This window comes from Ornithodoros turicata, chromosome 7 (assembly GCF_037126465.1).
Source record: "Ornithodoros turicata isolate Travis chromosome 7, ASM3712646v1, whole genome shotgun sequence".
Classification (NCBI taxonomy): Eukaryota; Metazoa; Arthropoda; class Arachnida; order Ixodida; family Argasidae; genus Ornithodoros; species Ornithodoros turicata.
In genome coordinates this window covers 25,092,643-25,118,578 of record NC_088207.1, presented here as the reverse complement: position 1 = coordinate 25,118,578, position 25,936 = coordinate 25,092,643, and the positions used below count along the sequence as shown (strand labels likewise).

The 25,936-nt window shown below is 48.7% G+C and overlaps 1 protein-coding gene across 1 annotated transcript; it reads left to right on the top strand.

Moving 5' to 3' along the window:
* Window positions 1-9,746: 9,746 nt before the first annotated feature.
* Window positions 9,747-20,937, top strand: LOC135399711 (uncharacterized). The gene is made up of 5 exons (XM_064631449.1): window positions 9,747-9,869; window positions 11,431-11,510; window positions 14,257-14,340; window positions 18,030-18,074; window positions 20,719-20,937. Exons 1-5 carry the CDS (start codon window positions 9,803-9,805, stop codon window positions 20,743-20,745), a joined length of 303 nt encoding a protein of 100 aa, XP_064487519.1. The 5' UTR covers window positions 9,747-9,802; the 3' UTR covers window positions 20,746-20,937.
* The last annotated feature ends 4,999 nt before the right edge of the window (window positions 20,938-25,936 follow it).

Below are 25,936 nucleotides of genomic sequence, written 5' to 3'. Positions count from 1 at the left end.
AAGCCAGCTGGCAACCGAGGAAACCGGTTTCGGATGGAGCGGATGGAGAGGACTCATCATGGTCGGTTCGATCTTGGAAGGAGGAACCACGTGACACGATCGGAGGCCCAATCGCGGACACCGAACAGCGGCTCCGGCGCGGAAAGGGAATGAAATTTTCTGTAGCCCTATTTAGTGACTCTAGGGTGACCTTTCCTATCTGTCTGCCTGACTTTCTTTTGCCCCTTTTTCTTCTGTTTTCTAATAAATATATCCAGTCCGATGATGCTGTGGGTCCCCTCGAGAAATCTCCCCGAAGTTAATCCGTTAATTTTCTCCTTTCCTACTTTTTATTTTCCTTACTTTTCTTTCCTAAGACGTTTCCTTTTGCATTCGCATATGTATGCATGTGACATGATAATTGTGCAGGACTGCATGGAAGAAGCCATGTCGTGAAGCAGAGGCGGGCCTCCTCCTTCTTACCTCTCTGACATACTCCAGTGGGATGTCCGAATCTGATCAAGAATAAACCATGGTTCACTGCAGCCATTTCACCTCTTACATGAAGCAATTCTGCTGCGAATAAATGTGCCCACTCAAACATGTGCAGCAGCAACCACACACAAAACAGTATATAAATAAATAAATAAAATTAAAAAAGGGCGAGAAAAAACGCTCTCATGGCGCGAATGTCGGGGAGATATCATCCTCACCCAGCCCCCTCCCCCAATTCCTAAGTAAGTACTACCCAGCAGTGGTTGATGTATAAACTGCAGGGAATTCTGAGGTTATGGTTGCGTTCTAGTCCCTTTGTAGCACAGGAAAAACTTTTTCCTGTATCGGAGGGATTTTGTCGAGAGTGTCCCGTCCGTTACACTATCGCATCTTCGCCCCGACGCACTTATCCGAACAACTTTATGTAGTCGCGCCACCGCAACCTGCCCCACCCCCTTTTCAATTCTCACTTTTTACCACCACCTTACCGCTCTCTCCAATAAACCGGAACATCCTCCTACGCTAAGTGCTAAGTGATATTCGCAGTATACCTGAACTGACAATGCACGCTCCCTACCAATCCCGAACTACGTAAGAGCTACAGTCACAAAAGTATATCTCCGCCCAGCGGAGAATGTAGTCCGCATATTGAGAGGCTTAACCATTGAGGGTGGGTCATAGGAGAAGATGGCGGACAATGATAAGCTGTTTCGGTTTCTGTACTCCCAAACTCTGAAATCTCGTTGCCTTAGTACATTTTCGCACGCCCAATTATTCGTTTTTAACATGTCTCGCATGCGTGTGTCGGTACTTATGCAAGTTATCCTGCTTTTCACTTTGCGAGGGGAGTCAAGTCACTCGGTCCTCGTTTACATCTTACGACCATCCGCTTTTCAAAATCGAGTATATTTCCTCCGCGTATAGCCGCCGGACGTATGTGCTTATACGATCAGCGCCAGCTGTTTTTCGCCGTGAGTTTGAGTTTACTCTGATTTATGAATCTTTATACAGCGTTCTCTAAGATGTCTGTCATTTCCAAATATCAGGTAACCTGTTCACGTGTTGTTTTAACACTTTTTCGTAGCCATCCCTCTCTCATTCCTTCTGCAAAATCAATAGGTTTAATAAGTTTATTTAACTTTTACCCTCGGCAAGGTGCTGGGACCTTGGCCCAGTCGCGCTCATATGCATCAAGGTATCCGTCACTTTTGGGAGTTTCAGTCATCAACTGGCCTCTCCACCGTGCTTTGATCTACCGCATCATCTTCCTTCTCGTTGGGGCAGCGCCTTGCCTGTTGGCCGGCATCAGCCCCATTTGATCGTCGTCTCTTTATGTATGTGTCTTCAGGACGTCTGCCGAAGACCTCTAAGTAACAGAGTTGGTTAATAAATGTTAAGTGATTAGTCATCTGGTAGTAATACGCTTCGGAAAATCCACCTGACCGTGTAGCTTACCTGCAAAGCTGGCATCTGTGCTACTCTCACAGCCTTTCTGTATACAGAGTGTTCATTTTTATCCGTTGCAGATAAAAAAAAAAGGTATGAAAGCTACAAAGAGGCCGTTTTGCAGGTGGGTTCTGCGGCAATTCTCGTTGAAAGTCATTCTATCGTTCAAAAAGCCGGAAACGAGCGCGTGCCGTGAAATACCGAAACCAAAACCGCGCGTCTCAGGAGCGCATGACCTTTGCCGACGGAAGCTTATTGGGGCCGCGAAGTGGTTGATCTGACCAGCAGTTGAACGCCTACTCCAACCATCCCCATCGCCCCGAAGCACGTGGCCCTCTGACGTAGAATGAGCGCTGTCCTCCCTGAGCTCCCGATCGACGCGGTGTCGGTGTCGGCTCATTCGCAGAACAAAATTCGGCGATGAATATTTCAACGCACGTGCACGTTTAAGGATTAAAGAAAAGGAATGCCTTTTAACGAGGATTGTCTCCCATTCTGCTACCTCGGTTGCGGTACCATACCTCAGTGCATGTGGGTTAATATACGGTATGAGTGCGATGACGATGAAAAAGATGAGGCATACACACTCGCACACACACACGACACACGCAAATGAGATATCACACGCGGGCGCGTCGTAACTGATGGGGATAGTAGTTCATCCGGTCGGCCACCGGAGATGAAATGCTGTGAAGAACACATCTCCGCATTCATGGCAACAGCTCTGAGGTCACAGGAGTTCAAGCAGGTTAGAAGACGTCAGGAACACATAGAATTAGTGCAGGCATTGACAGTGCTGCACAGGGTTAGAACAAGGACCCAAGATTGCTGCAAGGCTGAGCGGCTTGTTGTTGATACGAGTCAGTTGGGACTGGAGCATTGACCTCTCCGAACTGTATAGAGGGCAGTCGATGAGGACGTGTTGAATGCCTGCCACTATATGCCGCAGTTGGAACACGAGCTGTTTGGAGCATAACCTAATCTGTGTCTGAACTGCGGTGTGAAATCCATAGTGTGGCGAAGTCGATGCAGAAGGGAGGTGAGACAACGGAGCAAACGGCCTGGGAGGGAAAACGACAAAGTTGGATCGACGGCGTGCAACAAGGACCTGTCTGTAATGTCCCGGCGATATTGTTGGGACGCCATTGGTAGGCTCATCGCCGACAAGAATGCCCTCCTGTCACCACGGGTCAACGTATTCGGTATCGCCGCCTGGCATTGTCTTTCAACAGCAGCCACTCTGTCAACCTCTTCATTTCCGCTTAGTCCACAGTGACCTGGGATCCACTGAAAAGTGATGGAGTGACCTACGTCGCAGAGACGCTGAGCGTCGCTGAGGATGTCCGTGACGTGTTCAGAGGAGTAATAGTTTCTGACCCAGCGATTTGCTTGAGGCAATGCCAGCGGAACACGACGAAGGTAATGCATGCGCGCAGCCGGTAAGTGAGACTAGTGATATGTTGGTGCCTTCCCTTTCTTTTTCTTTCTTTAAGCTTAAGTCGCGCAGGTTGTCGTGCGTCTCTTGCACTTCAGGAACATGGCGCATCCCGCTGTGTGTACTTCAAGTTATATGCCGCGATTCCAAAACTGTTTGCTGAAGCCCGCATGGCCAAAGCAAACACAGGGGCACGTACGACGCGCCGAGAGAGCGCCACACATTGAACGAATGCTAGCATTCCACTGAAGAAGCAAACCCGCCCAGCCTGGGGCAAAGTTTGCTCTCCCAATGGAACAGGCAGTATGTTACACTAAACGATCCACGTTTGGATTCACTTCTGGAAGCTGTGCCAAACGACAACGGGTGGAGAGCCCTGACACAGGTGATGCCGACAATCCGCAAGACATGAATGTTTCTGGTAACCCCATGGACAATTCGGTACCAACCGCCCCACCGGACAGATGAGGTGAACGCTGCCAACACTGCTCCGTTTCCACGGAGATGGTTCTCTCTTCGTCTTCGTACGGTCTGAAGCGGCTGCCCGCAACCTTTTGCCAGCCAAGGGTTTAGCTGGCCTTCCTTTCCTACCATCAATATTTATCGTATGCCAGAAATATGGGCAAGATTTATTATGTCGCGAAAGAACCCTCGAACGACGATATCTTGCTCTACCTCAAAGACGCAGGGGTTATATCTGCAAGGCGACCGACTCGGCATTCCATGGCAAAAAATGGGGGTAATGTGTTCACTCTGTTGCGCAGCGTCATCCTGACTTTTCAGCCCACAATCCATCTTCCCCACCGAATTGCCCTCGGATTTCAGACCTTCATTGTTCATGACTACTGCTTGCGACACGGTCTGAAATCATAGCACCCCGTGGTTTATTTCATCTCAAATCGCGAGGTGCTACAGTTATTTCAAGTAAGAAACGCGTGCAGCATATGATGCACCTTTAAATACAATACTGGAAAACATTTTCGAGGGCAGTCAAGTAAATATGGGCTACAGAACTACTGACAGACGATTTCAGACAATCGTGTCGCGAGTAGTACATATAGGGACCCATGCAGTGCTATAACTGCCAACGATTTGGCCATATCGCTCGAAATTGCAGAGGTGCTACTACGTGTGGTATATGCGCTGGGCCTCACCAAAGATCAGACTCGGCAACAATAAAAGAGAGCCAACGTGTGCTAACTGTAAATCCGGCCATACCGCATCATTTTCTTTAGGTCCTGTGAAACCCGTTGCGACCAAAAGACACCAAGATCGGATACTGCGACTTCCGTCTGACGCTCCCAAGGGTGGTAGTACTACTTTTACTTCTGCTATAAATGCAGAAGAGTTTCCTGCACCCCCACTTCGACCGGCACGAGGTGAATGGAGGTCGCAGAACACTATCGCAGCTAATCCCATCACAAGCAGCCACCCAACACTTCCTGGTCTATCAACGCAGATTACACGCACTTAAGCCAGTCTGGCGGAACCAGCAGGCACGAGAAGACAGTTACCATCATCAGCCACTCAAGATGTGCCTTCTCTGGGACTCTTCTCTGCAGTATACTCGCGGCACTTAAGGCAATTGTCACTGCATTTCCTTGTGCGTCGCAACTTACCGAGGTCCAAGCGCTTCTGGTACTGGAGGCATTATCTTTACCTCAGCATGACAGCATGGCATAGATGGGCCATAGCGACGCAGTGTAATCCTCGAAGCCTGCGTAACAAGCTCCCTGATTTTAAAGCACATCTACAGCAGTTCCCTTTCATTCCTTTTTTCAAGTAAGTTCCCTTTCATAGCTGTATGCGAACACGGCATGGATGCTGCACATCGCGTTAACGGATACACAATCTATCGATCTCATCAATCCTCTGAGAGCAGAACAGCGATACGATCGTAATTACCTCGTTGCTGCGCCAATAGGGTCAGTCAGTCATCACGCTTATGATTGTCACCTGCAAGATCCGACTTGGGCCCATGCTGTTAACAGTCGTGAGCATCTATATACGTCGCGCTTTACACGTTCCGTGGAGTGACCTCGAAGGCTTATTTGATTCACTGGAAGCCCGGGCGCTAGTCTTGGGTTACTTCAACGCTCATCATACGGTCTGGGGAAGCCGAACGACGGACGGCAGGGAAGGAGGTTGTTGGAAGCAATGGAGAATCGTCACATGTGCCTACCAAACAATCGCGAACCAACTAATATGCGATTACCAAAGTCACTCGATGTGTTGTACCTTTCGTGGTGCTCAGTGGACATAATCGCCACATGTCGTGTGCTACGGATGTCGACACCAAAGGCATCGACCATTTTCCTCTATATATTTTGCACGATAAAGTGCCTCTCTCAGCAACTACTGGAGTGATTTCTTTCACGAACCGGATACTCTTTTGTGAAGGCCTCAGAACATCTGTGCACACCGGTATGTCACCAGAGGCTCTCTCGCAAGCAATTAGTTGCGGCATTCGGGACGCGATGGTCACGTTTAAAGGGTGACAGGACACGTCGGTCATTCTCAAGCATTACGTCGCAGAAAGAACGGCTCGTCGGACAAGACAAATTACTGATATTGTGGCGTACTGCCAACACCTTTCACCGTTTGACCCGGCCACAAAGATCTGGAGGACAATTCGACCTCTGAAGAAGGCGGCCCCTCAAAAGAATCATCTCGCAGCCTTGGTTATCGTTAAGGGTGCGGACGAAAACACGCTAGCGACGGACTTCTGTGTGGTCCTAACGACACCGGCAGCTGCCTGGACGACTCTCCGGTATACACAGCAGTTTTGTCCAGAGTTTGACGACTGAAATCTACCAACACTGGTCAAGTCCACCGGAGGTTATGGACCGTGGCCGTGAGAGACAGCGTTGAAACTTGCGAACGTGGGCTCGTCCCCGGGTCCCGATAAAATCACCTATGATGCACTACGCAACCTTGACGGGCGGTCACTCCAAACTCTCCTTCATGTGTATAATACGTCTTGGCAAGGATCTCTACCACTTACCTGGAAGGAGGCATTAATTGTTCCCATCCTGAAACCAGGCGAGCCCCCATATGTGCTATATCTTCCTTCCGGCCTGTTAGCCTGACAAGCTGTATGGGAAAACTGATGGAGAGAATGGTTTTGCATCGTCTAGACAGGTGGCTCGAAAAGCAAGGTGTGCTTCCTCACGAAATGGCTGGATTTCGTCGCCACCGAAGCTCCATGGATCCCGTTCTTGACCTAGTCTCTACAGTCCAACATGCTCGTGCTCACCGTCGTGGACCGTCGTATCGATTTTCCTATATAGACATCACGCGCGCATATGATACAGTCACGCACATTTGTGTGCTGCACGCCTTACGCTTTTTGGGGTATCCGGTCGACTGTTCAGTTGGCCCCAAGACTTCCTTACGGACCGAACTGTCGCTGTCCGTACATCGCAAGGCCAAAACCCTAAACATCATGTTCATCAGGAAGTTCCTCAAGGAAGCATTCTGAGTCCGACAATCTTTAGTGTGCTGATGGCGGGCCTAAAATTGATAATTACTCGAAAAGTCGCGTTCTCTGTCTATGCAGATGACGTTGCCCTTTGTACAGTAGGAAAGTCGCGACCGGCCATTCAGCGCCACTTGGAGCTAGCTTTAAATAATGTACACAAGTACCTCACGCAACTTGGGATGGACATTTCGCCCAATAGAATAGAATAGAAGTAGAAAGAAAACAATGGCGACCTAGGTCGCACTGGTTTCTCCCGAAAAGTGCGTCGAGCCTTTTTTCACACGCAAAGCTATGACAAATTTACCTCTTTGGGTGGTGTCAAGAAGCTTGAGCCTGTACGGTTCCATCGCTTCCTTGGCGTGGTCATGGACTCGGACCTGCGCTGGGTTCACCACATTAAACACCTTGAAACCAAAGTGCAGCGATGGCTCCCTGCAATGTAACATCTTTCTGGCTCAGGATGAGGCTGTGATCAGCGCTCCCTTCTAGCAGCTCACACGGCTTTGGTGGGGGCGACTGTGCTTTACAGCCTTCCAATCCTTCACAGGATTTCCACGACATCATTGAATACCCTTCGGATCCTGTTTGCTCGAAGCCTTCGTCGCTGTGTTGGAGTTCCGAGAATGGCTGAAATACGACAAGTCCTGGCTGAAGCTGGTGAACTCCCGGTTGAGGTTCTACGTGAACGTGAAACGGCTCGGCACTTCCTCCATTTGCGTGCGCACATTCCTTGTCATCCACTCCTCAGGAAAATTTGACACCGCCCTGGAAGCGAATTCTATCGAGTAGCGCAGAGGACACGCCAGAGTCTCACTGGCTTTGTGGCTAGCGATGCAACACCGCCGGAGGCCCCCTGGTCCCTGCCGGTACCACCCACCTTCGCAAGTTTTCCGAACCTTCTGGAACGAAGAGATCAGATTCCCCCTCAAGTCCTTCGAGCCCATTTTTATGCTGTGGTAGACGAGATGTTTTCTACGTCTGTAGCAGCATATATAGATGGCGCATCCAGAAATAGCAAGTCCGCCTCGGCATTCGTCATACCATCCCAAGGCGTAGTGCAAGGACGACGCCTTTCGCATCGAACCTTATGAACAGCTGCAGAACTCTGTGCCATTATTTTCTTTCTGCAGCACATCGTTGATTTTACCCCGCGGGAGTTGGCAGTCTTCACTGACTCAAAATCTGCACTGAAAGCGATTGAAAATTCTGGCGTACGAGACTCATCCGCGCACCCATGATCTGTTAATGGCTTAGCACCTTGTGTACGAAGCAGGGCACAGGCTGGTTCTCCAGTGGGATCCAGCCCAATGTGGTGTCGTGGGGAATGAACAATCGGACAGCGCAGCAGAAGCAGCTCTCTCGTCTCGGAGACGGACGAGTATCGACGAGAGGAGACCGTCGTTCCCTTCTTCGACGCCTCGTGACACCCTTGATTTCCCGCCTGTGGGACAGTACACTGTCCCACAGGATGGCTGCCTAGCAGCATAACCCGCCTGCCAAAATTGCATCAGCGCTGCTCTCAGAACTTTTTCGTAAAAACTCTCTGTCGAATACAAAAAAAAAACAGTATATACAGGTTTTTACAGATTTAGTTACTATATAGTAACTAAAATCTGTAAAAACCTGGAATCCCCAGTGTGTAAGCGAAGAGTTACTTTATCAGAAGAAATGAGGGAAGGAGGGAGAATTAACAAAGGGAAAACGGGGGTGTAAAAGCAAGTTGTTTCGGGAAATAAAATCTTCGCTACCAGTTCAGTGATCCGTGTGTGCGTGTGTGTCGTCCCAGCACGTGGGGGGTTCTAGCTTTTTACCAATTTTAATTAATACTGATGGTCCTCTGCTAACGACGCTCGCGCTCTTTTTTGCTCAAGGGAGTATTTCGAGTCCACGTGCGGCATTAATCCTTTCGCAGCAGGAAGGAGCATATGGAGGAGCTCAGTATTTGTTTATAAAGATGTGCTTATAGTAAATAAAGAAGTTCCTTGACAACTGGGCACACTCCATAGCTGTATGAGTACACCAAACTGGAAAGTTTCTCGCCGAGTGTCCAGCTGCAATAACAGGGTGCTCTCCCGAAGACTTCACGCGACCAATCCATCAACCTCGCTTCTTGCTCTCAGTTTTAGCTCTCAAATTATTCGGCGATTCCCAGAGAAGCTGGACGGAGTGCAAGGCAGTATGATGTTCGCCGCTGTCTTTGTGGCCGTCGGATTGATTTCCGCAATCTGCGCTCAGACTCCAACCGATCAGAGCACGTTCCGCAAGAAACTGCTCAGCTTCAACCCCGTTACGTTCACTCCCGCTTGCAAGAAAGGTAGGTTAAATGGATTCTACGATAATTATCATCTACGGGTGCAATGGTACGTTGACCTCCTCCAACTGATGACAGTGGCCGTCAATCTAACCTTACGGGAATGTAAAGATAATTGATGTCCTCTCTAGACGTGCCAAACAAGGGGGGAAACACTGAGGAAGCTGGACAAGTGGGGATGACAATGGGGGGGTTTACGGACTGAGAGGGGGGGGGGGGGCGACATCAAAGTTGGGGTTTGCGTGCACTTTATGATACAACAGCCCAAACCAGATCAAATATCAGGTTTCACTCAAGTCTCTCCTCTACTGATGTTCTGTCGTGGCTTAATCGGGCTTAAATGTTGTGTTGTTCTAATTTGTTGTTCGTCCAGCCTCTACATTTTACGTTGCTCCCTTCTATTGCTGAAGCGCTTAAGGTTGGACGTTATGGGGGAAAAAAAAGAATCACATGTGACTGCCTTTGGGGGAGGGAAATGTCTGACCCTAACCAGTCAAGTTCTGCCGCCGAGACACACTAATAAAAGCAGTACAGAAATGATGGAGAAACGAAGAGAATGACGTCGACACCAGCCAGTTCCTTCTGCGTGGCAAGGCAAATGTGCAGATTAACAGTTCTACCCAGCCGACGCATATTTTTACCTGTAACGCGTTGGATGGTACATAATGCCAAAGTTGCTCAAAGGGAGAACGGCAAAGCCTCGGGCGCCTTTGCAAGCAGAGGTGGGGAAATTACTTTTATTTTGTGATCTATTACCATAACTGATAACTTTTCAGAAGTAATGAATTACATTACTCATTTTTGTCGTTTCTTAGTGTCATTATTCTGGCCATTACAATCTCCCTAGTCGTCTCTAATAAGGCCGTGCATTATAGGTATCAGCCACCCGAATATTCCCCAAGTCGGGGAAAGATAATTGGCTTTACATTTCCTTCCCATACTATTGTGACATTACTTGTGCTTGTTCACGTTTACAATTGATAATTTACATGTCTGCTTTGTATTGGTGTACTCACTTGTAGGCTCTATTCCAGCTGTTGTCATGCACCAGGTCAAATAAATCACAATCACAAATCAAAAGAATCACGGGCACGACAATACGTACGCGTATATTGCCAGCATTAGACAGGTTCGTCTTCATTTTCATCAACTCAGTAGGCTGAAGCGACCGCAAGAACAATAGAGGCTAAAACGACCGCCAGCAAACGAAGGTATCGCCATTTACCTAGGAACCATTTACCTGTATTTTGACCACAGACCGATGGCACCAGCAGTGTGTTCGTTACCGAAGAGGCGTATACCCATTGAAAGCTTCACAAACTTCAAACTCTGTTGGTATTGCCCACCCTGCATGGCAATAGCTCTCCGCTGCAATGGTAGCAGCGGTGTAGCGGTATTGCATCAGAGATCACGCGAGTATCACTTCACTTCTCCCTCCCCTTCTCCCCTCCACTTCTCCCCTCACTCCCCATACATTCTACGCACACTCCTCAAGACAGGGGACGGTGGAGTCAAATAGATGGGAGAGGGAGAAAGGAGAACGGGGCCAGGGAGTCAACGGTAAAAAAAAAGGGGGGGAGAGGGGTCAAAGGCGCAAATAACTTCCCCTGACTCCCGTTGTTTTTCTTTTTTCTTTTCCTCTCTCTCTCTTTCTCTCTCTCTCTCAAAGTGTCCGGCACGTAGCATTTACAACGTAACTTCGCCGTGTTTTCTAATGATGTAGCTTTTCTACCTTCGATGCAGCTTGGTATACATCAAGCCATTTCAAATAGGAGTGTCATTTAAATTATTTCAGGCTAAATGAGTGGAGAAGTACAGTCTCGTTACGCTTTTGGTTCACTATCTAGATATCAGCTGCATCTGAAATTTCATGCGACCACCACTTTTTAATGCGTGCGACACCCCAGTGTTTCAGCGCCGCTCGTCCCAGCCAGCCAAATATAGCCTGGTTCTGGAGGTACGAACCGATTTGACTTTTGTTTTGCCCGAAACTTCTAGGCGACGGACAAATAAAGATCAGAATCAAACTCCAATCACCATCTTATTTTCTCTACTCCAAACCATCATCATCTTTTTTTATTATTATACCCATTATCAAAATTGAAAAGATTGGTTGGTTGCAACAAATACCACTCATTGACTACCCGTATGAATGGGAGGCAAAAGAGTCCGAACAGACCGGGTTAAGGTGATGTACACTTCAAACAGTCATACGTGCATGACTCTATGTGCCGCAGAACTTCTTTACCATTGATTCGCCTGGTTCTTGATCTTTTCACGCAGTCTTCAAGAAATGCTTCAACAAGCTGATTGGTCTTATGAAGCTCATTGATGTAGTGGAAGAAAAGTGGGACCAGTTTGTGGTTAGTATACAATCCACCTATGCACAAATAAACGTGTCCGCAACGAAAGATGTGGAGATTTGTTTGACTGCTGCACGGCAGGCATGGAGCAGTAAGCGGTAAGCGGAGCTGAACGTTCACGTGACATATATAGTCTCGGTCGCAAATGCGGACGCGGTACCAAGGGCACGTACCTTGTCGGAAACACGTCGGTCATGTAGGTACGTGTTTCTCGCGGCATTGTACAACTTTTGAGTTGGCTTCTCGCGGAACGAGAGATGACGTTACCTTAACCGTGTATTCACATGAGCGACATTCCCCGAAATACTCCAGCGGAAGATGCGAAAGACGTCGTGGCTTTCTGCTATCACGTGAGCGCGTCCGCTCAACGTCGTGTCTTCACGCGCACTGTTAACCGTGGGGAACATCCTGCAACACAGCCACAAGATATTCCGTAGCAGACGACAGGAAAAGACGCTGACGGTGTCGTCTGATAAGTGTCGTCAGCTAACTGCGCAGTATGCGCCACTCCCTCTATTTCGGCACAGTGGAGAGTTGATAGCCCGTTACCAGCTTAAGGGTATAAGCAGGTTCCAACAACCATTAGAGCTCATAGTTTGAGGTAATTTACATAACACTGGGCAAACGACCAATGAAATTGCAACGTGGTAGATATTATGCATAACAGTCGGCCAATCAGGAGTCTCAATGTTTGGCTGGCCTTTCGGCCGGTCCTGGCTGCCATCGGCTTCTACTGGATTTCAGGCCTGCCGCTGTTATCCGGTATTCAAAATAGCTAAGGCGATTTTTGGCTAAAAGAAACATTTATTTGACACAAAACACTGATTCAAACATCTGATACATGGGTGCACTGTGCGTACAAAACCCACTGCGTTTCTGACACACTGGAAAAAAGTTCGAACTTGAAGCAGAGCGAACTTGTTGACATGACTCGCTGCTTGCGGTGCAACATACATTACAGCGAAGCGAAAAACGCTTGTGTGGCACGTAATCCTGTCTTTGTTGTCAGTCCTCGAAATCGAACGGCGCCCGAACTTGCTCTTCACACTCCAGCTCATGAAGCATTCCGGTTCCGCAGTTGATAGACTGTTCGTGGGATAATGGTTGTGTGCAGAAACAGCACAACACGCGTAGACTCACGCACGAATAAACCCCCGAACATATTTCTGCAAACTGTTCTGTCGATTGACACCACAGGACACATAAGGACGCCGTGCCGGCCGTGCCGTGCAGTGGTGCTATTTCGAAACTATGCTGAAACGGCCGAGACGCTGCACGCACATGCGCGCGTACAAAAAGCGATTTGTCCATACTTTACTTTAGTGGTCCATACTTTAGAGCCGCGTCCGCGGGTACCTGAGGAGGACTCGTATAAGTACTTAGCCCTTTTTCCTTCTTCTTCTTCTTCTAATGGCGAATTCGGGTGGTAATTTGGGAGCAACCTCTTTTGCCAGATTATGGTGAGCTCACCATAGCCAGATCTCGAGCAGTCATGTTCGCTTGGTCAAAATGATGCAAATCTCGCATGTTCGCGTGGCGCTTTCCGAGCGCTCGGAATTTGCTAGCTAGCACTTTTTTTGCCCGGTCTCAAAACGATCGAGCAGCAGATTGCTCAACTGTATCCGGTGTCGTCACATCCGCACTGCAACGGTGGCGAGTGCCCTCATTGGCCCGCATGTTGAAATCACGTGGTTTAGCAGACGACAGAACTCGAAGACTTGCGACCGCGACGCCCCTAGCGTGATCCAAGTACCTAAAACCGCTAGATTCTTAGCAATCATGTTCAGGTGGCAATGGTCACGTCATCCAGCTCGGTCGCCGACCTAGCAATTTCCGAGCGCTCGGCCGTTTTGCTACGAAATGACCATCCGAACTCGCTATATGAGTAGTGTGGGTAGTGGAGAGGGACGTGCTCTAGATCTTCCAGATCACCGCAGTGGAGGCATCTGGGAGAGTCACCTTGTCTGAAGCGGTAACGCTACCGAGCTGTCACAGCGCCTTGGCGAGTGGTGTTTCATGGCATCCGGAAAGCGAGCATCGGATCTGTTGCGAACCGCCGGATTGTAGCGAGGCCGATCCCAACACCCTGGGGCAGGAACGTAGGCAGAGGCAAGGAGTACAACGAAACAGAAAGTGTATTTACAGAAGTATACAAGAGTTCTCATCTTAGCAGTTCAGCAGTTAGTTCTCGGCAGTGGTTCCAGGAAAGCTGACCTCGTTGTGTCCTCTTTAGACCCTCATGAATGGGCTCTCGAGCTGTGGGGAAGATGGCTTCCCGAGTTGTGGGAGGAAGACGAAAAAGCGAGTCGTAACAGATCAACCCTTCTAAGCATAGATGGGGAAGAATGTTGTTTTTTCCATTACGGGAAACCAGGGGTACCACTATAAACGTAGACGAACGTCCCCCATGCTGAACAGCTTCTCCATAAGGTCAGCAGGGTTAACATGTCACCCGTAATTTCGAGCCGAAATGACGTCAGTGTCCTCGCTTCCGTGTCAAGCGCCTCACAGGTTCTGATAGGCAAGGTGCTTTGTGATCGCTACGTGTTTAATATTAGTTTCCCAGTCACTTCGGAAGCAGTACGGGTGGCTGTTGCGCTGTTGTGAAGGGCTGACTATTCCCTTAAGGACTAACAATGCCACGTATTTCTTGTTGCAGCCGTTCTGCTCAATGTCCTTATAGTAAGGAGTGTTTAGTTTTGCCAGAACAGTATAATCATGACCTGATGGCAGCCTTTGGTTGCAGAACGTTAAGTGTTTCAAGAAAGCACTGGATGAAGGATATCCCGACTACAGCCAGGACTGCGTCATGGATGGATCGTTCGGAGAGGTAGTATACGTGACGTTCGTTATCCGTCACACAGACAGACAGGAGGGGAAGGAGACATTAAAGTGTACTCACTATAGATGTGAGCCAAAGCTTTGGAATTGGTTGTCTAAGTTGTGAGCAACACCTGTCTTGTGAACTCTCCTGCTTCGGTGGACCTGTTGGTGGCGTGTCCCCCCTATTGATTCAAAGGTTCAAAGGAAGCAATTAGATAGCAGTGCATACTATAGTTGCTTCTACACGCCGTCTTCTGCAAGAGACGTGAAAAACGGTTTGCCGTATGCTCAGATCTCGGCGCACGTGAAGGAGCCCTCTCGCAGCCAAAACAAACGAAAGCATAAGCACAATGGTTACACAGAATAAAAAAAAACACAAGAAATGAACAGAGTAACAAACTCTCGTCTGAAGAGGTTACTCTGTGAACTAGGGAGCTCATTGAAGGTATGCGAACCAATACAAGTTCAGCGGAAAGACGCTATATGCTCTACGGAGGCTCCAACGAAACGAAGCCTCACTTAGTTCACTTACCACATTGGCGCTGTCTAGAGGACTCAAAAAACATGTTAAATAGACTGTGATCCGCTACGAGAAAAGATTATATTGCACTTCTCTCCATCATATATGTGCCGGAGCTTCCCGCAATGTGGTTTCGATCGTTAGGCCTATTGAGCTTTGCCGTAGAATACGCCACGACAGTTTGTCTCTATGCAGGGGAAAGGGAAATGTTTGGAGAAACCACTTGACCAAGTGTCTCCCCACTCACAAGGGGCAATCAAGCGGTGTTCGTACACTGGCATGGGTGTACGAGAAATCACGTGCAGCTCACCTTGAAATTCTGCCACATTATTTGGGAGGGGGATTAATGAGGTCCCTGCACGGGTGATAGGGAAGAGAGAGAAACTGGTGACCAAGCTCTGAGCAAGGGCCTGGCGAAAGCACATCCGGAAAACTCGGCGAGTTCGCCCAATGCTCGCTGCTGCTCGACCTTGCAAGATCCGGAAGTGACGACAGTGATTCTTTGCAGTTCCGCGTGTAAACAAGCCTCCTCCGCAGTGCAAGAAAGAGTTCTCCGTCGTGGAGACAGTTGATCTCAAACGACCGGCGAAACACGCCAAGCCAATCCCGGTCGACCAGTGTATCACGCCAGTGTAGTTGCCCCTTTCGATGAGATCTATTTATGACGATATGTGACGTGTGTAACCTCAGTTCACGTTAGTACACAGATTAGATGGAACATATATATGAATGAAAACGTAGGACATTAACCCAGAGCGTCCATTGTGTATATTCTTTTTAAATATTCTTAATGTCGCGGTTTCTACAGTAGGATTAATGGGACATTCCGCGAAACACCCTGTGTCCACACCAAAATATCCCATAAATCGATGAAACCGTCAAAATCATAAACCGATACCTATAAACCCATATACCCATGAAATCATAATCAGGATTTCGTCGCCACTCCTGAAAATTTCAAGGAAAAAAGTGTCTGTAGATTGCAGGTTTTGCGGGTCATTGCATGTTACTGTATATGACAGCGGTCCTCGCTGTGAGTGTGAGGCCACTCATTATTTCATTTCCTTATATTACCGTCAGCAATGGGGTACAGTATAGCCCCTGGGGATGAAACTCCCCGTTCATCATTAAAATAAAGTTGTTTGTGAAGGCTATTGTATGTTATTGGACGTTATCCGTCACCTTTGGGATTTTCTGTCATCAACAGGCCTCTCCACCCTGCTTTGATCACCTGACTCCTGATCTCCATCATCATCTCTCACTATTACACAAATGACATTGGGGCAGCGCCCAACCTGCTGGCCGGCATCAGCTCCATGTCATCATCGTTTCTTTGTGTGTCTGTGTGTGTGTGTGTGAACGTTATTGAAGGCTATTGCTCATCATATTCTGCTGTTCTTGTTGACCTTTCTCTGCTACACTAGTGACATGAATACCCTTGTTTCAGATGGTTCGTTGCTACAGAAGCGAGGAAATGACGGCAAGTGCTATACTGGGAACGACGGTGGTGGTGACGTCGTGGGTGGTGACGGCGCACTGTTTGCTTGCCTGTTATGACTGCACGCTCCTCGGGGAGGGGGGGGGGATCGATTTCGATACTTGCCTTAGACTATGTGGGGGTACCCAGGAAAAACATCCAGGAAACGTAGCCGGCACGTGGATTCGTACCCGGGTCCCTTCCCGTTTTCGAATCCAGGCACCCGCTGTGCTGCCTGGGTGCCGTATTGAGTTGACAGGCAGATAGCTAGACTTTTACGAACAGTGTACAGCCGGCCGCAATATTATTTGGCCCACAGGGTGAGCACTCTATACCGTTCGCTAGCATAGGACACTTCAAGGGTTGTTTGCTGTTTCCCCATTATTTGGGAGAGGGTCAAATGAGTTCGCTCCGCGGACAATAGGGGAAAGTGAGAAACTAGGGAGCTGCGCAGACAGGTGACCTTCTTACACAGCGTATTACATGCCGCAAAATGTGTCCGCCCTTAAAGGTGGTGCCCGCGAGGAATCCGGAATCATGAAGTTAATATGATATCTAGTTGAAGATGCCTTCCAAGAAGAAAACCTATAAAAAGTTTCGCAAAATTCGTCAGTGTTTTTTTCGTAAAACATCAAAAACATCGAATTCGAAACCAACTGCCAGCTTCCGGTTGAAACGGCCCTTCCCTGCTCCGCCTCTTCCGGTGACGTAATTGGCATTGCCGGCGATATTCCCAAGCGCTCAGCTGACGGCGTCGCCAGGCTGGCTTGCAATCCGATGCCACTGAAAGCATGAACGCAGATGTTTCTAGCGACTGTTCGGCAGCAGATTACGAGTCGCAAGACCGTATCTTGTAACGGACAGCCTGCATTAATCACCGACTTCAGTGACGTCGGTCCGCACACTATTGCTTGAATTCAGCTGCGAGCGCACAGCCGGCTGCAAAATCCGATTAAATTCATTTTCGTTTCCAACTGTTTCAAAACGGTATATTCCAATTTACACTTCACGCCTTTTGGCATGGCGTGTTGTAATAGTGTGCAATCATGTACTGCGTAACGACGGGCCTAGGTGCGGTATTCGTTCATTTGAGATCAGGAATCTGAGCAATTAGTCCCAGCGTCCAGGGGATGGGCCTTTGAGTAGCATTCACAGTATCGAGCTGTGGGGTATCCCGTGTGATGATTAAAAGAACGGACGCGTGCTAAAGCTCGTCCGGGATGGCATAGGATTTTAGCGGGCCAAGGAGTGTCTGCTGTACCGTGTTGCCAGGCGCATGTAATGTAATGTGAGGGATTCAGCCACGCGTACAGCCTGTGTAGGTGCCTGCTGCCGTAATACAGCCCGTGCATCAGCCCTTTCTTTCGCCACCTTGGTGAAAGAAATATACCACGACAGAGTACGATCAAGCGTGGGAAATTCTAGACTATCGTCGCAAGGTTTTGTGTCCTCCTAGGGATCCCGATTTCAGTCTGAAATGTGCAAAATGTGAATTTACAATCTGCAGAGTGTTTAAAACCTTATGTCAGCCAAGGATGTGCATGTTAGGGGCGCGAATGGTTGCCGTCTATTGCTCAATACGGTGTTTCCTTTCTTGAATGCTTTCTGCTACTTGAATGTTTTCTGGCTGCCACCGCACACGAACGACGTCGGGCTGCGCCTTTCTTTCGTAATGATCCCCTTCTTCGTTCAATAACAGGTCCTGATGGGGGACGAACATCTGCCTCGTGTCCACACAGTGTTGGTAAGAGCGTTATTTTGCAACCGTTTACGGAGTGCTTGCGAGCTATAGATTTCACGTCCTCGTTCGAAGCCATCACGCGTTAGTATGCGTCGTCCCACTAGGCAGAGCGTCGAAACGAAACGTTTTTCGGTTTGTTCCGAGTTCGGCCGTAAAGGTTCGGTTCCGGTTCAGCTCCGGCAGTAAAACGGTTCGGAACCGGTTCCAGGTTCTACTGCGCTACAAAATTATAGGTAGCCACTAAAAACGATACAAGATGTCTCACGTTTCAAGTTGCATTTTTATGCATTTATTTCTGTTTTTCGACCAACAGCCCTTTCAGCCCTTCCCCAAACAACGTGCCGCCAATCTTGGCAGGCAGACCGCTCGAATCTCCACACCACCCCCCACCACACGCCTACCCGAACCGAACCGGTATCACGAACCGTTAACCAAAGTTTTTATATCGGTTCGGTTCCGGTTCAGCTCCAAGATGGCGCTAGTAATTACGGTTCAGTTCCGGTTCAGCACCAGCTAAAAATTACGGTTCAGTTCCGATTTTCGGTTCCGGTTCGGTTCGACGCTCTGCCGCCAGGTAGCGCCCTCTGTCAACCAACATGTGACGAACATATCACATTCGAAGGATGTTGTGACCCGACAGCGCTATGCGGGCTACATGCGTTTCGGAAAGGTACAAGCTAGGGGCACCGAACCTTGCACTTTCCCAGTGCTTTGAAACCTGTAGCACGAACCCAACGGCTATGGGCGAACGTCGTCTTTCGCGATGGACCTTCAAGTCCCGGAGCCGTCGACTGACTTTGAGGTTAGAGTTGTGGTCGATCGTAGCTAACACGTTCCCACCCTGTTTAGGGTTCGTGGTGACGTAAGCATGTGGGCTGCTGTCGCAACGGTGCCCGACTGAGATAATGATGATTGAGGACACTTTGGAGTCGAGCTGTTTCCGCTTTGGAGATGGGGCGCAACGTTATCAGCAACATTTGTCTCGGTCGCTTGATCGCTTCGCAGAACAGAAACCGGAAGTTATTGCCAGTGACGTCACGGTAGCGAAAGCCCTGACTGTAAAATTGAGTTACCAATATTTGGCTGCGAGTTTAATTGAAATGTTTTGAACGGTGACTGTAGGCGTTATAAGAAAGCGTCTGACAGCGTTTGTTCAGCTTTGGTTGGGGGCCGTCTGTTATGGACGTCAGTGACGGATGAGTAAGACTAGTCGACATTTGCCTGATTCGTGGCGCCCATCATATGGTTGTGACGACAGACCCGCCGTGAAGAACAAGAATATTCCGCCGCGAAGAACGAGGAAAAGAAGGATATACGGGAGCAAAAAGGGTTTTCGGGGGACGGGAACGGGCTTCAGATACAGTGCTGAGTGAGCGAGTAAATGAAAAAGAAAAAAAAAAGAGAGAATTGGCACCACCAACCTGTAAGCCAGCTATACTCCATACCACGTAGACAACTCAAAAAACATACACTAGACTCAGATACGAATAGTCACACAAAGTTAGAACAGTCAACATTTAAAAAAAGAAAAGAAATGGAAACCAAGGCACAAAAGTCAAAACTTATCGTCGGCACCAATATCATGCAGGAACGAGACCAGGGCACGCAGCGCAAACAGACTTTCATGCGGGGGTCGGGCACCCAAAACCGTAGATAACCCAAAGAGGGCGGCTGTCTATAGGGCCGCGAGCGAGCGCTGACGTTTAGATTGGTCATCAGAGTATCGCGTGCACAACACCAGTATATGCTTTGAATCCTCGAGGGCGCCATAGTCAGGGCAGTTGAGCGAGTCTGCCTTCCCTAACTTGTGAAGCAGCCGAGCAGTATAGGGAACATTCAGCCGGAGCCGGTGGATAAGGCACTCCATGGGACGAGGAAGAGACTAATAGAGGCGCGGAAATTTAACTCAGGGTCGATGGTGAACAGCACAGAGGACCGCGCACTGCTAGAAAACCACAGGTTCCTACTGAACCGCTCTCGAAGGGAACGAATGCATTTCGCGTCCGATCGCAAAAAGGACACCTTCCGCGTAGACACCAGCTGGTGTGCCCGACACGTTGCAGCGTCAGCTGCGTCATTTCCTTGAATTCCACAGTGGTGGCTCGAAGTTACCTCGTCATTTGTTGTAATGCTGCCTGCTCTTGAACTCTGTGACCATGCCGAGCGTTTTACAAAGGTCCTTCGGCTGAATAATTCGTAAACAGGTGGCGCTATTAAAAAACTTTTTTTTTTCTTTCGTGATCATCCCTGAGACATCGGCCAAGAACTGAACCGTGAGCTGCTCGTTTGCATACGCGCAAAAATTAAATGAAGTCCCTAACTTTTAAAATGGCCCTGAAAGTTTTTCCTGAATGTTCTGATCAGTGAAACAAAGTCTCCGAACGTGTTCGAAGTAAAGTGTAAAAGTTAGGAGATTTATTTAACGAGCGTATGCAAATGAGCTGCTCACTGCACAGCTCTTGGCCGGTGTCTCAGGGATGACTGATAAGAAAGCTTTCCGATAGCTCCGCCTGTTTACGAATTATTCGGCCGGGGACTTTCCTTAAATACCCGGTATACTCTGAGATATGTACGATTTCTTCTTGTCGATTACTATCGTAGAGATGGGCAACGGTCTCATAACCTCACTGGATGTGTTGCATTTCAGAACTGTATGGAGGACGCGGTCAAGTGAAGACCCAATATGATTGGTACACTTCGTTAGCATGTATTACACATACTGCTTCATAGTGAACTGACATTTAAATTTTAAAGAAAAATGTAACCTTTTTCGTTATCTTTATTAAGGTCAACCAAGACTGCAAGACACCCTCTCCCTGATTGAGTGTAGGTACTGATTCTGAACAATAAAGAACGCACACAAATAATTCTATCTGCGCCGTCTTGTAAATCCATTTCATATACAGAAATATGTCAACGAAATCCTGACATTTCTGGCTGACACTTCACCCTTTCACACTTCAAGGCTTTAAAGTTGTGTGCTACGTAATGATGTGTGTAAGGTTCGCAGGAGCACGTTAACGCAGAAGCTTGCCCATAAAAACACACAGATAAGGCACAGAAAAGATATGCAGTCAAACTCCTTTACAACGAAACTCAGGGGACAGCAAAAACGTTTGCAGTAAAGGTATTTTCGTTAAAAAGGATGTCCATTATTGGACCTATAGGGCTCCAGCGGGACCGCAAAAAAATTTGCTGTAGTGGTATTGTCGTTAAAAAGGTGTTCGCTATAAAGGAGTTTGACTGTACTACTCACATGCAATGTGAGTGGTATAGGGACCGTGCGACAACTATATGCACGGGTGTGGCATCCAGTGCATTGCTCTATAGACGAAAGCGTGCTGGGCGAACGCAAGGCATCCTGGACAGGTCCTGGTCGCACGTCACAACAAACGTCAAGGCACACGTCACCTTGAAGATGGCGGCGCCCGTGATCGGCGGCCAAACTGTGTGTAAGCGATGCGGTTGTCTGCGCGACGTTTGGATGCCTTTCGATCACGGTAATTATTTTTATCCGATAATCTCGCAGTCAAGCGCGCAGTTTTGCACATAAGGCCTCCTACTGTTGACGACTTCCAAAGACGTGCACCCAGCATGCGCAGCCTGCTGGGAGGAAGCAGACATAGCGCACCTACTACTGCACTGAAGACGCTAGAACACTGCTCGCGACGCCCTCAAAAGATGCCTGACTGCACTGGGACACGCACACATAGACCTTCCGGTACTTGGCCCTGTGCGCCACTCCCCTCAGTGGTGCATAACTCGAGCCTTGCTCGACTTCCTCCAGAGTACAGACCTCATGGACCAATTACGATTTGACCACAAGCCTTTCATGTCATCTACACCTCACTCCGCCCTCGTTATCTAACCTTTGTTTTGTCTTCATCTTTGTATTATATTTTTTTAGGAGTAGCAAGCAGACCTTAGGTCAGGCTGACTTTTCCGAAATAAACGTATATCCCCCCCCTCATATGTGGAAGACAACAACAACAACAAATAAGTTAATGATAATGAATGGGGAAATTCGCCACGTAAGGTGCGGCCCACTACCCCAAGGCACAATGGGGTAGGATGAGGTGTGTCCTGATGGTGAGGTGATGAACGATGCTAAATAGGGTCGATAGTCAGTGGAGTCAGTACGACATCAGAACGGTAGGCAAAACCACAGCACAAAAAAACACACACAAACAGCACACAGGTACGCAGGCAGATCATAGGGTAGAGAAGAGACCAGTGTCCCGGAGAAAAATCTTGAAATACAAAAGAACTTGGCGATGGTCAATCTGGTTAGACCAAGGGCCGAGAATGGTTGCCAATGTGAAAGGTGCGGCCGTGATCGACTGCAGGCGACACTGTAGGGGCGGAGGGGGGGGAGCTGCCCTTTGAGAGGTGTACAGATGGCAGGGAGCACATGCTTGGTATCCGCCAAAACAGCACAGCGAGAGCAGAGCATCGAGTCAGAGCGGCCGATCAGATGCTTGAAATGGGGGTTGAATGCAACCCCAAGACCAAGCCTTTGTATCAGCGACGCAAAATGGCGAGGCACACGAGAAGGCATGGTGAAGCCAAAGTCAGGGTCCACTTCACGCATCAGACCTCTTGATGGAACGTCCCGAGACCATTGAGCATGTGCGAGAGGCCTCACCACATCATTTAGGAAGGTTCGCCTGTCGCCTTTGGGGAGGGTAATCCGCACGCTTGGTCGGGAATGATACGCAGCTGCTACAGCCTCGTCACCCTCTTCATTGCCGTGGATGCCGCAGTGTGCAGGAACCCACTGGAAGTATAGATAGAGTGTACGCTGATCTCAAGACGGCTTAGTTCCTCCAGTACGTCCACCACCACAGGCGCAAGTGATCCACGATTACCCATGTTCGCTATACACTGGAGAGCTGCCTTGGAGTCGCAGTATATCACCCAGCTGCTGCTAGCGGCGGATGCAATGTGCTTGAGGAAGAACAGAATGGCATGCAACTCTCCAGACGTGGATGAGGTGCGGTGCGAGTGACGGTATACGTGGCACGACGACATAGTCGGGATTGTAAAGGCAGCAGTGGAGCAGTGTAAATTGGTCGACCCATCTGTGAATACTGCAGTGTGTGAAGGGTAACGGCAGTGCATCATGTCTAGCGCAAGTTGTTTCAACACGGGTGCTGCAACGTGATCCCTCTTGCTCTTGAGCCCAGGAATGGTAGTGGAGATCGAAGGTATCGAAAAGACCCACGGAGGGGACCTGGGGACGACTGACCTTCCAACAAACGCCGGTAGCAAGGGCTTTACAGCAGCGATGCAGTGAGAAATGTTGCTCTGCCTCCGCCTTTTGAGCTTCGAAACCAAGGGGTGACGACGGTGTTCCGCGACGAGGCGTAGATAATGGCGCACGGTTTCTCTGAGACGTAAGACCTCTACTGGGAGCTCGCGGGCCTCTGCCACCACCATGCGCGTTTCAGCGGCGCGGGGTACACCGAGGCAGATCCTCAAGCTTCTGGCCAACATACACCGAAGCCTCTGTTCAGATGTTCTTGAGATGCCGTGTAAGACCGGGAGGCTGTAGAGAATGGCTCCCTGAATCAATGCCCCATGAATCGATAGGAGCGCTTCCTGATCAATCCCCCATGCAGCGCCAGCGAAGTGAGAAATGACATTGGTCCAGCGTTGAACTTTCGCTTCCAGGTACCTGATATGGGCGCTCCACGAGAGATTGGCATCCAAGATAACACCCAGGAATTTGTGGCACTTCACTTGGCTGAGTGTATTATTGCCTAGCGAAAGAGGGAAGGCGCTCATGCGTTTCCGCGTGAACGGGAGCACAACTGTCTTCTCAGCCGAGATGTCCATGCCAGCCTTGGTGAAGTAATGCTGAACAGCATCCAACGAGTTTTGAAGGCGGCGTGTAATCGCTGGCCTTGATTTACCGGTGGTCCAGATGCACACATCGTCTGCATATGCAGAGAGTTGAACTTTGCGATGAACGCAACGCTTGATATCCGCCATAACCAAATTGAAGAGGATGGGGCTTAATACACTTCCTTGAGGCACGCCTTGGGTCAAAACTGTTTTTTGCGTGTCACCATCCCGAGTGCGGACGAAAATGGTTCTGTTGGACAAGAAGTCAGCCACCCAGACAAAAAGCCTGCGAGACACTCTAGCTCGGAGGAGGGTGTGCAATACATAAGTGTGGCTGACCCTATCATAGGCACGTTTGGCATCAAGGAAAACAGCCTCGACAATCCTCGTGCAGCTCCATAGCAACTTGCCACGGGCATTTCATGCAGTTGAGATACGCCCGAAAGGTTGCTGCTCTAATGCCTACTCTGTCACAGCTCATTCTCACTTCTGAGTACATTCTAAATTCCACAACAAGTCACATGAGACCTTGCACATAGCTTCTTTACTTGAGTGGCTGCCCCCATATTTGACAGCGCCCATCAGTGAGTCTCTCTCTCTCTCTATTTGCAAAATAATCTACTTGAGAAAGAAGAGCTTAGACTAAATTCTTGTCCTCACACAAGATCGAAAACACCAAAAAGACCATGGAAGCTGGTGGTGGTGATGATGACGAAAACCGGCTTGCCGTTGTTGACTTCACCAAAGCAGCACAATGTACTGAAAGTCGAGTGCAATATGGGTGGATGGGTAGGTGGAAGGCCTTGAACAAGCTCGTGCAACTAAAGAACATTGATAAGACACATACCGTCCACCCCTATTGCACTCGACTTTCAGTACATTGTGCTGCTTCGGCACTTAAGTGGGCTGCGTCACGACTGTAGCCAGGATGAGATGAGATGATATGATAACATATGAAGGAATGATGACGGCTGAAAATTAAGATCTAGGGCGGTCACTGCCAGAATTGGTGAGCAGTCCGAGCAGTACTTATAGTCTTTGAGCGAGGCAGGATTCCTGGAGAAAGCAGACGAGGCTTCGAATTTTTGGAGAGTCTTTTGGTGAAAGAGCATCTAGTATGTAGGACCGTCATCCACCGTACAACTCCTGCAATGACCAGTGTATTTCTCCCGCACCGCTGCATATGCACAGCAACGAAGCAAAGATGCGCTCGATAGTTTCAATTTGATGACAATGTACGCAGTTTGCGTTGTCTATAGAGAGCCAATCTTGAGTAATTGTGATTTAGTGAGAGCGCTTCTTGTTTGCAACCTCAAGAGAAGGCTGTGTGTACTGCGGGAAAGTATTTTCCACGGGAGATTAAGTCGATGATTTTCCAGGATGTCCCGGGTCCCAGGGTGCTGCATAAGAACTGCCTCATTGATGACCAATTTTCTGTCGCTGTCTCCCGGGGTTGGCAAACTAGGGCTAGTGCTGTGGTGTGCGGCAGACCATGGAAGCAGGTGTATAGACAAGCCGCGAATAAACCAATCGTGAGTGGCACTGCTACAGGTATAACCCCCTTCCCCCCTCCCCCAAGATGAAATAGCGAACAAAGCTGACAGGGTCACGTGCCAACGGAGCAAGAGCTAGTTACAAAATATGAGTTGGCAAATCACCTGTGCCCTCGGGTGAATGACCCCGGGTGGGTCTTCACTATTCGCACAGCTCTAGAAAATACTACGCGATTGAAACAGAGTACACAAATACATTTCGCAAGAAGTGCTGAAGTAACATACAAACAACAACAGATAAATTAAAGATGATGAATGGGGAAATTCTCCACATGAGACGCGGCCCACTACCCCAAGGCACAATGGACAGTATGGACATACTAAGATACCGATAAAAGTATTTAAAATACCGTATTTTGAGTACGGTACTCGAGATACGTACAAGTCTGCAAGTAACCTATATCGTTCTTTTCTTTTTTTTTATCTTATCAGATAAGCTGATTAATGTCTTCAGCTGGAGCTCTA

Coding starts and splice junctions, on each gene's coding strand:
- LOC135399711 (XM_064631449.1), top strand. CDS start 9,803: ATGGTACATAATGCCAAAGTTGCTCAAAGGGAGAACGGCAAAGCCTCG. Junction 14,341..18,029: donor TGGATGGATCGTTCGGAGAG/GTAGTATACGTG, acceptor GTTCAATAACAG/GTCCTGATGGGGGACGAACA. Junction 18,075..20,718: donor CTCGTGTCCACACAGTGTTG/GTAAGAGCGTTA, acceptor GTTGCATTTCAG/AACTGTATGGAGGACGCGGT.